The 15,098-nt window shown below is 47.2% G+C and overlaps 1 protein-coding gene across 7 annotated transcripts in view; it reads right to left on the bottom strand.

The window, feature by feature from the left end:
- The window catches only part of BAG6 (BAG cochaperone 6), a 1,121,496-nt gene that overhangs the window by 845,543 nt on the left and 260,855 nt on the right, over positions 1 to 15,098 (bottom strand). For all 7 annotated transcript variants that reach the window (XM_069635087.1, XM_069635085.1, XM_069635088.1 and 4 more), the window contains one exon: positions 8,219 to 8,293. In XM_069635087.1, coding sequence (XP_069491188.1) covers positions 8,219 to 8,293 — 75 coding nt within the window. The remainder of the gene's footprint in view (positions 1 to 8,218; positions 8,294 to 15,098) is intronic.

The following is a 15,098-nucleotide window of genomic DNA, read 5'->3' as shown; positions in this document are numbered from 1 at the left end:
AGAGACAAAGGACAGGGTAGTTTGGGAACCTCCCTCACATCCTGCCTTTCCAGACACACTGGTCTTCAGGGCTAAAGCCCACCAAAGGCAAAACGAACAAAGGGCTCAAACCTGGCACAACGCACAGTAAAACCCAAAAAAGACCAACAAAAAATGGTGAAAAAAGACGACCGGGCCACTCATGGGTACTGTACTGCAGCTGAGGATTCTGCCTGCGGTAGAAAAGCGCAAAGGTAGGAAAAATTAAACCGTTTAAAGTAGTGGTAGTAACTAAAATGCTACATGAGAATGTAGTATAAGGGGCTACTAGGTAACCCCCACCCAGCACTTCACATAGGATGTTGAGTGCTGGCCCTACAAAGAGAAAAGGGTAAGTAAAGTCCATTTCAATTTCACTTTACTATTCTTGGGAACTGTAGTTCACACAAGAAAAGGTAGTTAAGCCTCATGAGAAATGTAAAGATGTTCTATGTGACATTGCACTGAAGGTGCTGTGTATCACCAAACAAAAAGTAGATGCCTATGGAATTTGTCAGACTGCAAAAACAGTGGAAACAATCCAAATGCAGCCAAAACACGAGTCAGAAAAAGGTCGGTCACTCCAGGGATAAAATTAAAAATTCCTAAAGTCCAGCAAAAGAGCTGCAGGTTGAAGGGAATTAGGGAGAATTCTCAATTCTGTGCTAACACTGGACTCAAAACTCAAAGTTATTCTTGTGGATGGATTCTCCCTGCATAACTACTTAACTTCTCTTCAGATGTTTAGGTGAATTTTATGCATTTCTAACCAAAGGGGACTGTATATAGGTTTTATATTTAGAGTGTTTTGTGATATTACCTGCTTTTTGAAACGTGTGCACCATCTGCTGATTGTGAAGGGCCCTCACCTGGGGAGGAAAACAGCCCCAGGGATGTGTTGAGCACTGCTCCGATGTACTGGAGCCGCTGTTTTGGCATCAAATGGGGCTTCTTTAAATTGAGGGAGAAGCCCAGCCTGTGAAGGGAGTGGCAGGTGACGGACAGATGATCCAGGACTTGCTCGGGAGAGCTCCCCCTGATCAACCAATCGTCCAGGTAGGGGTAGACGTGAATCCCCCCCCTTTCCTGAGATGCGCTTCCACCACCACCATGACCTTGGTGAAAACTCTCGGGCGGAGGTCAATCCGAACGGCAGGACCCGAAACTGAAAGTGCGAGTCGCCAACCGCGAACCTCGGGTACTTCTTGTGCTTGGAATGGATCGGCACATGGAAGTAAGCGTCCTTGAGGTCGAGAGACACCAACCAGTCCTGAAGTTGAAGGGCCTTGAGAGAGTGAGTAACCATCTTGAACTTGTCCTTCCCGAGTAGTTTGTTCAAACCGCGCAAGTCCATGATGGGTCTCAATCCCCAGTCTTTCTTCGAAATCAAAAAATAAGGGGAATACCATCCCTTGTTCCTCTCCGCTACAGGCACCAGTTCTATGGCACCTTTCTCCAGGAGGGCTGGAATTTCCTGCGCAAGGAGCGGATCCGGACTCTTCTAAGAAGTTCCCAGGTGGATTGTCGTGAGGCCTCTGCCGAAAGGGAAGACAGTAGCCGTGGGTTATGATCTCCAGAACCCACACATCTGAAGTAATGGCATGCCACTCTACAAGATGCTGCGCCAGCCTTCCCCCAACCAGCGAACCATGGGACCTGGCCTCATGACTGAGTAGTAGTGGCTGCGGCGTTGCCTGAGGGCAAAGAGTTAACTGCCCGAGCGGCCTTGGCAACTCGAGTACCCTGTTTTCCACCTCTGGCACTCTTACGGTGGCCTCTGACTGACAGCTCCTCTCGTTTTACTGAAGGATGAGTAATAGCGAAAGGAACCTCCTCTCCATTGTTGTCCCCTAGGACGAAAAGGCAGAGGTTGTCGAACTGCAGCGCCCAACGACTTCGCTGCAGCTTTGGAGGTCTGCAACCTCTCAAGGCTCTCGTCAGCCTTGCTGCCAAAAAGAGGTTCACCGTCAAAGGGCATGTTGAGGAGCCGGGAGTGCACATCAGAAGCAAACCCAGACTTCCGCAACCACGCAAACCTGCGTATTAGGGTGCTCGCCGCCATGGACCGGCTGACACAATCTGCCATGTCCAAACCCGACTGAACGGCCTCACACATGGCATCCTTGCCATCCTGAACCATAGCAAGGAAACCATCCCGTTCGTCCCCTTCGGGAATATGTTCAGCCGCTAATGCAACACAGTTCCACAGAGTTTGTGAAACGAGACAAGGCACATATGGAGTTGGCTGCCTGAAGCGCCATACCCCCTGAAGAAAACACTCTTTGCCCAGCCATCAAAACATTTGTCGTCCCTAGCCGGAGGGATGGTAGGATACGACGCATGCTTTGCCGGGGCCGTAGCCGTCTGCACCACCAAACTCTCCAGAGTGGGGTGCCTGGACAAGCTGCAGGGGTCGCTACTGGCTGGACGGTATTTTCGTGACAGACTTGCCCACTGCCGGGAGACTCTCGGAGCAGTACAAGCTGCTGCCACCCTTCTCTGCAGAGCCATATGAAACGGCAGTACCGGGTGAGTGGGGGGACCAAGATCAAGGATGTCCGTGAGATCATCCTGAACAAACTCCCCTGGTGGAGCCGACCATCCCAAGTACTCGGTGACCCGAGACATAAGGCGTCGGCACGAAGAATCGGCATGCGTGCCAGGCTCCGGCCTACAAAACTCCACCTCCGGAGAGGTGTCCTGTCCACTGGCATCATGCAGTGACTGCCTCAGGTCATCAAAATGGCTATGGCCCGAGAGAAGCTCATCTGGCACCGTAAACAAGCCATCATCAGAGCCTTCATCACCTTCTCAAATGTGCTCCAGGTGGTGAGAGGAAGACACCTGGGGACCAAAGCTATGCCTGACCTTAGCCAGAGCCTTTCTAGGGGCTAACCCCGTACCACGGGCCCCTCCGACACCACCGCCTCGAAAGGCGTTGAGGGCGCCGAACGAGTCGGCGCCGGCGTCAAGAGAATCGGCGTGGACGTCAGCCACAGCGCCGCCAGCATCGACGGCGTCGACACAGGCCTCGAAGCTGGAGCTCAGAGCGTGTCTCGACGACCTAGTCGCCGACAGCGTCGACGACCCCCTCGGAGGCGGAGCCTCAAGAGAGATAGTCGACGTCCTCAGTGCCACAGGCGTCGACATCTTCCTCGAAGATGGCACAGGATCACACGGTCTCGAGCGCGTCGAGGACCGGGACCTGGAACGGGCATGATGAGAACGGCTACCCTTGTACGAGCGGGACCTATCCCGCGAGCCATGCCGACCACCCGAGCCCGAAGGCGTACGTGCGGTGTCTCGACCGGTGCCGACTGACCCCACTCGGAGGTAGACGGACCGGTGCCCTGCGATTCGAGAATCGCCAACATTTTCTTCCTGAAGGAAGCCCATTCCTCCGGTTTCGTTTGCTTGGTTGGATAAGTGACCCGCCGACGGGCGGAGTCCTCGGAAGAGGACGGGGAAGGCAACTGATGCCGGCGCTTCCCGGAATGCCTCGAAGAGGCAGAGGAGTGGCGAGACAGACTCCTGGAAGGAGACCCACTGGACTTCCGATGATAACGCGGAGAGTCACCTCTCGAGTCATCCGTCGAAAGCCCCGTAGACCGACTTCCGGGGCTTAGACACCCGACCTACTTCTTGCGCTCTCGCAAGGCCTTGGCCGCGAGTGACTGGCAGTCGACAGTCATCCGTATCGTGGGCCTCCCCGAGGCACCAGAATCAGGCGTCGTGCGAGTCCGTGTCCGACATCATGGACCCATAGTCCCTGCATTTCTTGAAGCCCGGACACGGGGTGGAAGACGAGGTAGACATTTCACAAACAGGTTTTCACAAAAACCGAACAGGTTCAAAAGGAACCAGGAAGAAGAATACAACAAACTCCAAAGAGTCGAAGCATACCGAGATTCACGAAGCGAACACGTTCGCAGAAAAAATGGAACTGAGGCTACGGGAGTCGTGCGTCCTACTTATCACATAGGGGGGTCGTCGGCTGTCGGAGGTCCTCGGGGACGGCGCATCGACGTAGGATGCCGAAAATTTTCCAAAGCAGCACAGCTGTGGACATTACCTGTCATAGATATGGAATATGTCGGAGGACCCAATCCCCTCAAAACCTAACTATAAGTCCAGGCCTAATGGCCAAAATGAGGTTTGCACACATCTAAAAAGTAAAGCTGCACTGGATTTGTAAATGGAAAAGGCATTTTCAGCTTTTTCCAAATGTATTAGTGCTATGTCAAAATAAAAAAAGGAGAGCAACTCTTATCCTAAGCAATACAGGAGAACAAAGTGAAGGGTGTCGGTAGAGGCCGAGAGAACAAAGGGTATTCGACAATCCAAAACAGGAATTCAAACAGGAAGAGAGACCAATGAGCTACATAAGAGCTACAAAGTAAGTGAAAAGGGAACCAGAGCTGAATAATAGGACACAATAGGAGTGAGGGATAGAAGCGGAGCAAGAGAGACAGTAAAATAAGAACACAGACAGGTAGAGCCCTTTGTATTTTGCCTTTGGCAGGCTTCAGAGTACTGAACCTGCCTCAGGCTCCAGTGTGTCTGGATGGGCAGGAAGAGAGGGAGGTTCCCGAATCTCCCCTGAACTTGGACCTTTTGGAATGCACCCAAACCTCATTGGCTGGCTGGCTGTGCTTTCAGGACAGCCACCCTGCTGTATCGAGTGACAGGTAGGCTGTGCATGAATGGGAGAAACGCGCTTAAAAAGGAGAGTGCTTTTGGACTGAAGACAGACTCGACCACTGGGAAGAACAACTAGACTAAGAAACCGTGAACAAAGCTTGCTGCATCCTCCTGGACCTTTCACTTGCCCGGTGAAGCCCTGCTACTGTGCTGAAACTGTTTTCTGATCGACAAGAGAAGCTCCAGAAGGGACTACTTTCGTTAGTGGGACCAACTAACCCTGAGACGAACACCACTGGACCATCTTCCTCGACTGGCTGCACTACTTTGCTGCTGCAGGAACAGAGAGCTAGGGGTGGAAAAATCTGTAGTCATGTGCAATGTCTGATCCGGCAAGAAGATCCAGGAGTCTCCCCAGGATCCTCCAGAAGCAGGATGACCAGAACTAGAGTCCCCCCCACCAGAGTGCATGACTCAAGGAGTGAAGGAAGCCCAACCAGTATCCAAGATCCACAGTGGTGCGGTTTACCAAGTGCCGAAACCGCAAGTGCCGCTGACCTGAAAAGAGCCCGCAAGTGCCGCTGACCTGAAAAGAGCCCGCAAGTGCCGCTGACCTGAAAAGAGCCTGCAAGTGCCGCTGACCTGAAAAGAGCCCGCAAGTGCCGCTTACCTGAAAAGAGCCCGTAGCTGCTGCCGACCTCCAAATTGCTGCCACAGGAGTCCCCACAGATGTCCTCGCTCTTGTCCACACGACTGAGGCCCAGGAACCCAAGATCAGCATTGCTGCAACCAGACAGAAGCCAGCTGGACCACTATTCTTCTAACCAAAGATACTGTTCAAACTTGCGGTACTTACCTCAGTGACCTTAGCTTCGCTCTTCTCAGTTGAGACTTGCAGTAGCTACTTTGCTAGAGTTGATTTCAGCTCTACCCTCCACAAGTGTAACAGCTTGTGACCCTACAGCGATTTTTCTTCAACAAACTAACTTTGTGCAAGACTTTGCTATCCAAGTGCCTCAGCTCCATAGACTGTGCTCCAATTGACTTTAGCTGTCATGGCTCCCTGTAGACTCTTCTATTCCATTTGACTGCTACTTACTGCCCCTCATAGGTGATAACTTGGTTTCTAATTATTATTGCTGGGAAAGGTTTTCATCTAGACTTCATTGGGAGATCTATAGTGCTCACATGCCCAGAGAACCTGTTTAACCTTTTTCCTTCCCTTAACCTTTCCTTTGTACAAACCTCAGAATCTACAACTTGTACTAGTGATATATAAATGCCATTACTGTCCTAGTCAGTGAAGTCACCTCAGGGTATAGTGTGTAAGAAGCATCTCTAAAGAGTATCTACTAGCTTTGTGCGGATTCTGGAAAAGCATTTTAAAGTATATTTGATTGTTACATACATTGCCCTTTTTAAAGAATGCTCATTTAAAAACTACTGTTAAATTATTATTTATAACTACACACCTAAAGTGTACTTGGCAACTTGTATTTGTGGATGTCATCGCTACAGCTCACATTCACCCCTCTTGAGATAAGCCTGGCTGCTCAGTCACACTACCAACTTGTGTAGTACAGGCCTATACCAAAAGGTGGGTTACCCAATACCAAGAGGACAAGGGTTGTGTAGTCTCCCACAGGGTTACTACATCAATGATTGCCTAACACTGGACCACCCATACGTGGAACAAAGGTGCGAGTAGTACTAGAAGTGTGAGACTGAGCTCAGGGGTAGAGTGGTGACCCTGACCCCACCCCCCTCCAATAGGATTAAATGGCCAAACAGTTGAAGCTGTGTGTAAGTGGTGTGTTGCCCACCCATTTAGAGACATTGTGTAGAACTAATCATTGACAGAGCATTAACTTTAGCTCTATGCCAAACCCATTATCTCGCAATTAGAAGACTTACTGCTCAGCCTATGCCTCCCAGTGAGAGTCTAGTCAGACCAAAGTGAAAGGGCCTTCGAATCCATTAAATTGGCTGCTTGTAATCCCACACTAGTGTTGATTCTGAAGTTTTAGCCTACCAACATACGCAGACCTTTCACCAACCAGTCAAAATAAAGTAAAACGTGCAGGGCTTCAACAGAGCTATAGTTTAGGGCTTTGTATCCGTTACCCAGTAGGTCTAATGATGGAAACCACACAAAGTGGATTATGACAAGGCAAACATACCTCAACCTGTGTTGGAGCCTCTTGAACAAGGAAAAGGGGAATTAAGTTGTACATTAAAGTTACCCATGAACATTCACAGAACTGCTGTCAGGAGCTCCTAGTTTTCAATTCAAATAAGCCCAAGCAAGACAAGCCAGGAGACTTGGGTTATCGTGGTTGAACATATTAGTATTAAAACATTCACATTACTTGCCGGTACCCAAGTAGTGGCGAGGCAGAAGACAACAGAGGGCTGAAGTGTGGAAACTCCTTGGTGTTCCCAGATAATGTCCTTAATCTGTCAGACTGCAACAAATCTTACCCAAGAGCTAACCATCTAGTCTATTGGCAGTATTTCAAACATGTACTCCCAAGTTAGGTTGACTGGCAGGTTAACTTGCGGCAGATACAAGGCATCTTTGATGGCAAGACTGCTTCAATGTCAGACAGATCACCAAAACCAATCAACCACCTGATGGAAAGGACAAAGTAAGCCGAGCATCTCGCAAGCATAACCATTATCCACAGTATGTTGTAAGAACTGGCAGTCAGCAATCAGCAGAAAGCCACAATAAAAGAGGGGACATTGACTTGCATCAAAGTGTACAGAGCACACAAATTAAATTCTGTTCTGCCTGGCAAGAGCTTTTCAGCAGGGAAAGTCTGAGCCAACAGAAGGGTAGAAGACCGACAAAACAAGTTCTGGAATGAGAATTACAGAGACTCAAATGAACACCCAGGTAGAAACACAATGTGAAAAGGATTGAGAGAGATCGTCAGACTTCCACGGCCACATAGGAGGCAACACCAGGCAGAAGGAAAGTCCACTGGGAATGAAGGAATGTCATGAAAAACAGGAACTTACTATGTTGGACTCCAAAACCTCAACTAAAAAGTTCCCATAACAACTTAAATATGTTATGAAGCCCCCATAAAGGTGATCTGCTATTTAGGTTGAGATGGAAACATGTTGGTGTTTGTCTGGTGAAGCATAGGAATAAATCCTACATGTGTTAACTAAAGCGGTTACAAACCACAGTAGTTTGAGACCATGTGTTAAATGCTGAAACATTGGTTGTCCATATAGTGGTCTTGGTTTGGTCACATACATTAATAAGGGGGAGTTGTGGTAAAGTCAAGTTTTTTATTTGATCAGAAGTGACCTAAGCAGTCATATTGCAGCACATCTTTCTAGAAACATTTTGTTGATGGACTGGGTGAGTTTGGCACAAAAGGGGATACATGCATCAGGATGAATTTGGATATCCAATCTGATCCATCTACAGGCCAAGAGCATGGAGACAAACATTTGGCAGCCGACAATGGTATGGTTTTTACACAACCCCTTAACACTCCAAGGAGTGTTAAAAGCAAGCAGTTAGAAACTGGACTACTCTTACCTCCAGTCTGGCAACGATTCTCTGGACATCCCGTAGCATGTGCTGTGCCATAACAAGACGCAGGCGGGGTTCGCTCTGGAAAGAGACATAAGTGATGAGGAATCAAACCCAACGTTCATAAAAGAACATGCTTACTATACATCAACAGCAGTTACAAATGAAGCAGCCCACTACAATACTGAGAATTGTGAAATGAATGGGGAAGCTTGGTCATCTTTTTTCATAAGCCGATCTACATAATGGTCAGAAAAGATCTGAAATTGCTAATGGGGTTAAAACAGCAGATCTTAAAAAGCTAGAACAAAAACACGTTTTCTTGGTCCATTTCACATTGCTGAAAAAGTACCAGATTAAACGTGTGAAACAGGCCGTTTCTCTTAAAATGGCAGACCAGTTAGAGTGGAAACTGGCAAAAGGTTACCCAAGCTGCCTGCTCACTTCAAGACCATCCTGAACTGTCACTGTAGGTGTGGCGAGTTTACACTTGCAAATTCTCCGATCACCTCCCCTTTTGCTCTGAACCAGCATTCCAAACCTGAAGCAACATTTTTGCAAAATTATTCAGCTGCACAGTGTGCCGTTTGTTATGTAATATTGCTATACATTTGTACCGAGAGTAATCAATGCTGCCAGAATGCATTTCTAAAAATCAGCCCCTGGGGAGGATTTTCGGAGGCCATCGTATTTATGGTAAACCAGGAGGGGTGTTTTCTGTGATTGGGAGTCCTCTCGTCCAGTTCACACAGGCCCACAGCTGGAATCCTCCCAGGAGGTCTTCTGTGAAGCCCCTGGACCCTCAACCAACTCTAAAATTAGGAACTGTGATCTTTGCTACTCAAGAATCTATCCCAAGACTGCCTGTTGGACACTAGACCCTAGTGATCCCCACCCCCACCCCCCTGCCGCCACCGAGAAAACACATGCTCGAAGAATAAGGGAAAGACTTTATGGATTAGGCCTTTGCCTAGAAGAGTGTTTAAAAGTTACTTACTTGTAAAAGTTGCTAACTCAGAGCGTGAACAGTTACAAAAGTTATTACTTACCCTTAGAAATGTTGTGCCATTCTGAAAAGTATATGAAACATCTTTCTTTCCTTAGAAACTATTTCGCCATTCTGACAGAAAGTAGATGAAAGGGTTTATTACTCACCTGTGATTTGGTTGGGCCTCTTCCCAAAAGTAATGCTGTTGGTTTCACTTCACTATTAGGATAAAGGCATTAGTGTTCCCCCAACTGGGTCTTGCTTCCCCTGATTTGCCGTTAGCCTGTCCAGAATATGTCTACATTAGGTTTTACCTACCTAGAATAACCTGGGTATTGCTTCCCCTGTTCTGTTTTAGACATGCAAAAACAGTCTTCGGTTTATACCTGCCCCAAGTTGCTGGTCGCTCCGTGAAAAAGTATGTGTTTTACTTACCTTGAGTTAGCTGTGTGCCATCCTAAAATAAGTTACAAGAGTTACTGCTTACCTCCATATGTTTCACCGACCACAAAAGCACCTGTAATTGAATATTACATCCTTAGGTTCTACTAGGCGAGTGAAACCTATAACAAAAGTAGTTGCAGGTTTTTACTGTACCTAGAATAAGTGTTCCACTATTCACAAAGCCTATATTGTCCAGTTGACTGATGTCATTTCTTGCTGAGCATCACGGTACAACTGTTAGTGTTTACTACCCTGGTATTACTGAATGTAACCTGAAAGTAACCATTGGTTTTACCCCAAGAATACTTGCATCTAATACTGAATATGTTAAGGTTTGACTTCCCTAGAACTAATGTTTGGTGTTCAAAATACAGTTATATGCTTTGGTCTGTGTACCTTCAAACATTCTTGTGAGTTTCTTTTTTATAATGCGTTTATGACTTTGACCAGTATTTACCAAGACTTAACTTGGGCTAATTGTATTTAAAATATACAATTTTCTTTTTATAATACTCCTAGTTTGTCCATGTTTCTATTGATTAATTTGGGTGTTATAGAATCTTTGTACCCGTCTACAGCCCTCTCTCCCTTCCCCGGCTGCTCTGCGTTAGGCAAAATTGTATGCAGTACCCTGTGGGAGACTGCACCAGCCTTGTCCTCTTGGTAATAGTTAACCCAACCTTTGGTATAAGCATGAACTAAACAGGTTGGTAGAGTGCGCAGCCAGGCTTATCTCAAGAGAGGTCAATGTGCGCTGTAGGGTTGTAACAGTTTCACAGTGTAAAGTATCCAAATAACATACTCGAGGTTTCTTGATTAAATAATTATTCAACAGTCAGTTTGAATAAGCCTTCTTTAGAAGGGAGCAAATATGTAACACTTAAATACTGGCCATTGATATATCACTGGTACATTTACAACAATACTGAGTTTGGTATCAAATGGAAAAAGGTTTAGGAAAGAAACAAGGGTTAAGTTTCTAAAACAGGTAAGCACTTCCAAACGACCCAATGCAATGTAGATTAACCCTTTCCCAGCTTTACAAGTAAAGAATGTATGACTTGGAGGACAGATCAAAACACAGTCAAAAGGTGAGAAGAGTCTTTGGGGAGCCAGGAAAGCCAAGGTCAATTGAGCAAAGTCTAGGGGAGCTGAGGCACACTGCTTAAAGTTAAGTAAAAGGTCTTGCACAATGATAGAGTTTGTTGAAAAAGAATCACTGAAGGGCCACAAGCTGGGAGGCTTGTGAGGGGCAAGGCTACAAGCAGCTCTGCTAAAGGCAGCAACTGCAAGTCTCAACTGAGAGCTAGCAAGCTACACAACAAGTACCCCTTAGTTTACAGTACCTTAGATCTGAAGAAATTGGTTCCAGCTGGCTTCTGTTCCTGTTGTAGTATGGCAGATCCTGTTCCTCAGTCGTGGGGACAAGAGGGGGACGTCTGGGGACTCCTGCACTACGATTTGAAAGTCGGCGGCAAAATGGGCAAACTTCAGATCAGCAGCACTTCGCAGTTTCAGCTACTCGGCACCACTGCGGGTCTCGGACACAAGGTGGACTTTTGTCACTGAGGTGGCTCAGGCTTGGTCAGTCCTGCTTCGAGGGAGTCCAGAGGATCTTCCTGGAGCTCAGTTCTGGCTTAAAAACGATACTCAATTCTGGTGTTGCTCTCCCTGGCACTCTGTTCCTGCAGCAGCAAATGGAAGTACAGCCAGAAACGAGAGGATTTCCAGATGAGTTAGTCTTGGGGTCGATTGGTCCCACCAACCCGAGGGGGGCGGGGGTGGAAGAGATGTCCTTTGCAGGGCTTCTCTAGTCGAGGCGAATTCAGAACTTCAGCACTGTATCAGGGCTTCACCGGGCAAACCAACTGTCCTGAAGTTGCAGCAAGCTTCTCTTCCAAGTTCTTCGGATTCCTTTGTCCAGTGATCGACTGACTTCCTTGCAAAAGACCTCGCCTTTTATGCAAGTCTCTGCAATTCATTTGCAGTCTAGGTGTCACTCAAACAGCAGGGTGACTGTCCTCCAGGACAGCCACTCAGCCAATCACCATTAGGTGCATTCCTGCAACCAAGGAGACTAAGCACAGGGCGTTTTGGGATCATCCCTTGCTTCTTGCCCTGCCAGACACGCTGGAGCCAGATGCGGGCTTCACCAGTGAATCCTGCCAAAGACAAAAAGAACAAAGGGACCACACCTGGTTTGGCACGCAGAGTAAATCTTGAGGACCTTTACAACAAGAAATGGCGAAAAAAGAAGACTGGCCCATTTTGCCAAAATGGGCACCCATGGGGGCCTTACTGTAGCTGCAATTACAGCCCGTGGTAAAAACACTCAATGGTAGTAAAAAGTAAATCACTGCTACCAGCCATTAATTGTACAGCACTATTATCTAAGATGGTGTGCGCTGGGTCTACAAAGTTACAAAAGGTGAGTAAAGTCAATTTTGCTTTACTGCTCTTGGAAAAAGTAGTTTAACCTAGAGAAAGTATTTAAACCTTTGCAAAATCTAAGCCTTTACTGTGCCACTGCACTGAAGTTGGTGTGCCACAATGTAAAAAGATGATACTTATGGAGTTTGTCAGACTCCATAAACAGAAGAAACCGTGTTCAAATAAAAATAAAAATACTAGAGTGAGAAAAAGGTCTTACGCTCACCGGGATAAAAATGTTAAAGTCCTAAAGTCAGCAAAAGAGCTGGGGACCGCCAAGGTAGAAGGGAATTGGCACATTTCTGAGAATTCTCCCTAACTCGGACTACGCTACCACAAACTCAGGTGGTACAGCCTAATACTAAGAGTGGAGTCTTAAACTGTCTCAGTTGAATGGTTTTGATGAAGTTGGATAGACCCTCAGAAAAATTTCTCTAACAGCGAGGTCAACCACCCCCAAGATGGAGTGGTTGGCCCTCCTATGAGATAGTGACATATCCTTAAGCGGGGGTGCTGTTGGAAGGACTCAACAACATCTGGGTGTTACAGGCAGCTGATCATGGAGGAATAATGTAGGGAATTTGTGTCTGCAGTAGACACCAGTGTTTGTAAGGTAGACAAAAGATTCGTGGAGAGTTGAGCGTCTGGAAGAGGGGGCAGGCACAGATCGAGGGAAAAGTTGCATGAGCTGACTGTGCAGGAGGCAAGATGGAATTAGAAAACCCTTTCTGGGCCCTCAAAAATCGGTATCAATCCTGTGTTGTAAAATGACCTCTGGAGGCACATTTGATGGTCTGAGCAAAACTGAAGGACCATAGGGTTTGAGAGGGAAGATTGGCTCTTTAAGTCTTATGAGACTTTAGTGCAGTAGACAATGCTTGTGGATTTGCAGACTCGGTGGTCTATGTTAGACACATTCATAGAGCGCACGGTGGACCAAAGGGCATCATGGCACTACCAGTTAGAGGAATCCGAAACAGGTAGGTCTTCAAGGATCTCCTGAAAACCAAATAGCCTTCCATTCTCTGTAGGGACGGAGGTAGTGCCACAAGATAGCACCCACCACCGCAAAAGCAAGACAGTCGACGCGGAACAACCTAAAGCGGGCAACTTCCTCCAAGATGGCTTAAGCAGAGTGGAAAGGGCAATGAGGTACATACAACTGGAACTTTCCCTGCAATTAAGCAGCCCTTGTCCCATATAAGGTACAAAAACCAGGCAAGGATGTGACTGCCTGCCAGATTTTGAAGGACTTTAAGACGACGGATCTGGTAGGCAGGTAGACCTAACAGCAGCACATTGCAGTAGTCGAGGGATGACTATACTAAGGAAGAGACCACTACAATCCGGTACTGTGGAGGCAGAAAAGGTAACACTTTCCATAGCACCTTAAGGTGCCCCGTCTGACAGCTTACCTGAGCGCCCATAGAGGTCAAGGAAGCAATTTTGACCCCAATCAGCATAGGGATAGGACAAGAACCTAGTGACAGGGGCCAAACAAAAGAAGGGGGTAGAGTGCGGAAACCGCTGAAGAACCCACCACCAGTATCTCCGTCTTCTCCCTGTTCAGTTTCAGACAATTTGAAGACATCTACTCACCTACAGCCATCAAGCATGTGCTAAGCCGGACAGCTGTCGGAGGAACCAACAGATCCAGGCGTACCAGGATCTGGGGGTCAACAGCATAGGCATACAAAGTGAAGCCCTGGGAGACGAGGAGCCTCATAAGAGGCTGCACACATGGATGTCAAACAGAACAGGGGAGATGGCAGAGCCCTGAGCCACCCCACACAAAAGTGCAATAGGAGAGGAATGAAAAAGTAAAGACAGGGACTGAAACCGATCATAAGAATGAGAAGAACCAGGCCAGTGCTACTATGGAGAGCCCAGCCCCTGCAAGGAGTCTCAGCTGGACTGCATGACCGATGGTATCAAAGGCGGCTGACACATCAAGCAGATTAACGGCCAGCTTCATGCAGTCCATGCGAGATCGTCCACCAGAGACCAGGACTCCATCTGTACCGTGGCCCAGCCTTAACCCAGATTGAGTGAAGTGAAAGATTTCTCCAGGAAAGTGGACCGCAAAGGGCAAACAAGTGACTCAAGCAATTTAATTAAGGACGGTAGCACAGAGATGGGACGATAGTTAGCCAGCACCGCAGAATCAAGAGAAGACTTTTCAGTAGGGGGAACACCAAAGAATGCTTAGGTTGAGTAGGGGAAAAGGCCAGTTTTATATGACTCGTTAACAGCTCTAGCTACCAGCGAGGCAATTCGACCCATCAACTCCATAAGCCATAACGGGACCGCATCCATTGGGGAGGCAGATTTCATTCTTCCAGTGGCAAGAACAATATCCTCAGAGAAAAGCGGGACACAACCCAGCAGGGGCATCTATAGTTGGAAACTCCAAGAAGAGGAAGACTGACCTTAATAGAATCAAGGATGACATTTTATTCAGAAAGAAGGAAAAACTCAGATTGAGAGGCAGAAATTCCTTCGGTGGGAGGGGAGAACAGGGAGAGGACCAGTTTGAAAAACTCAGAGTTGATTTATAGATTTGAGACTTGTTTGGAGTAAAAACCTCCTTAGCCTCTGCAATTGCTTTATGAGAGGCCAGTGATGTGTGTAATAAAGTCTAGAGAATTGGCAGTAGTTGGTGCAACAGGCGAAGGGCACTGTTGGGGAGAATTCTCACTTGTGTGCCAATTCCCTTCAACCTTATAGGCCCCCAGCTCTTTTGCTGAAACTTTAGGACTTTTTAATTTTAACCCTTGAGTGAGAGACCTTTTTCTCCCTCTGTTTTGACCCGATTTGGATTATGCGTTTCCTGTTTATTGAGTTTGACAAACTACAAAGGCATCTTTTTGTATGGTGACAGCACCTTTAGTGCAGTGAAAGAAATCCTCTTAGATTTCTCCTAAGGTTTTAATACCTTTTCTTGTGTGAACTACTGTTCCCAAGAACAGTAAAGTGAAATTGACTTTACTTACCTTATCTCTTTGTAGGTCCAGCACACCCCAT

Source organism: Ambystoma mexicanum, chromosome 13, assembly GCF_040938575.1.
Source record: "Ambystoma mexicanum isolate Mex_15411 chromosome 13, UKY_AmexF1_1, whole genome shotgun sequence".
Taxonomy (NCBI): Eukaryota; Metazoa; Chordata; class Amphibia; order Caudata; family Ambystomatidae; genus Ambystoma; species Ambystoma mexicanum.
The sequence above is the reverse complement of the archived record's forward strand: the minus strand, read 5'-3'. Positions and strand labels throughout refer to the sequence as shown.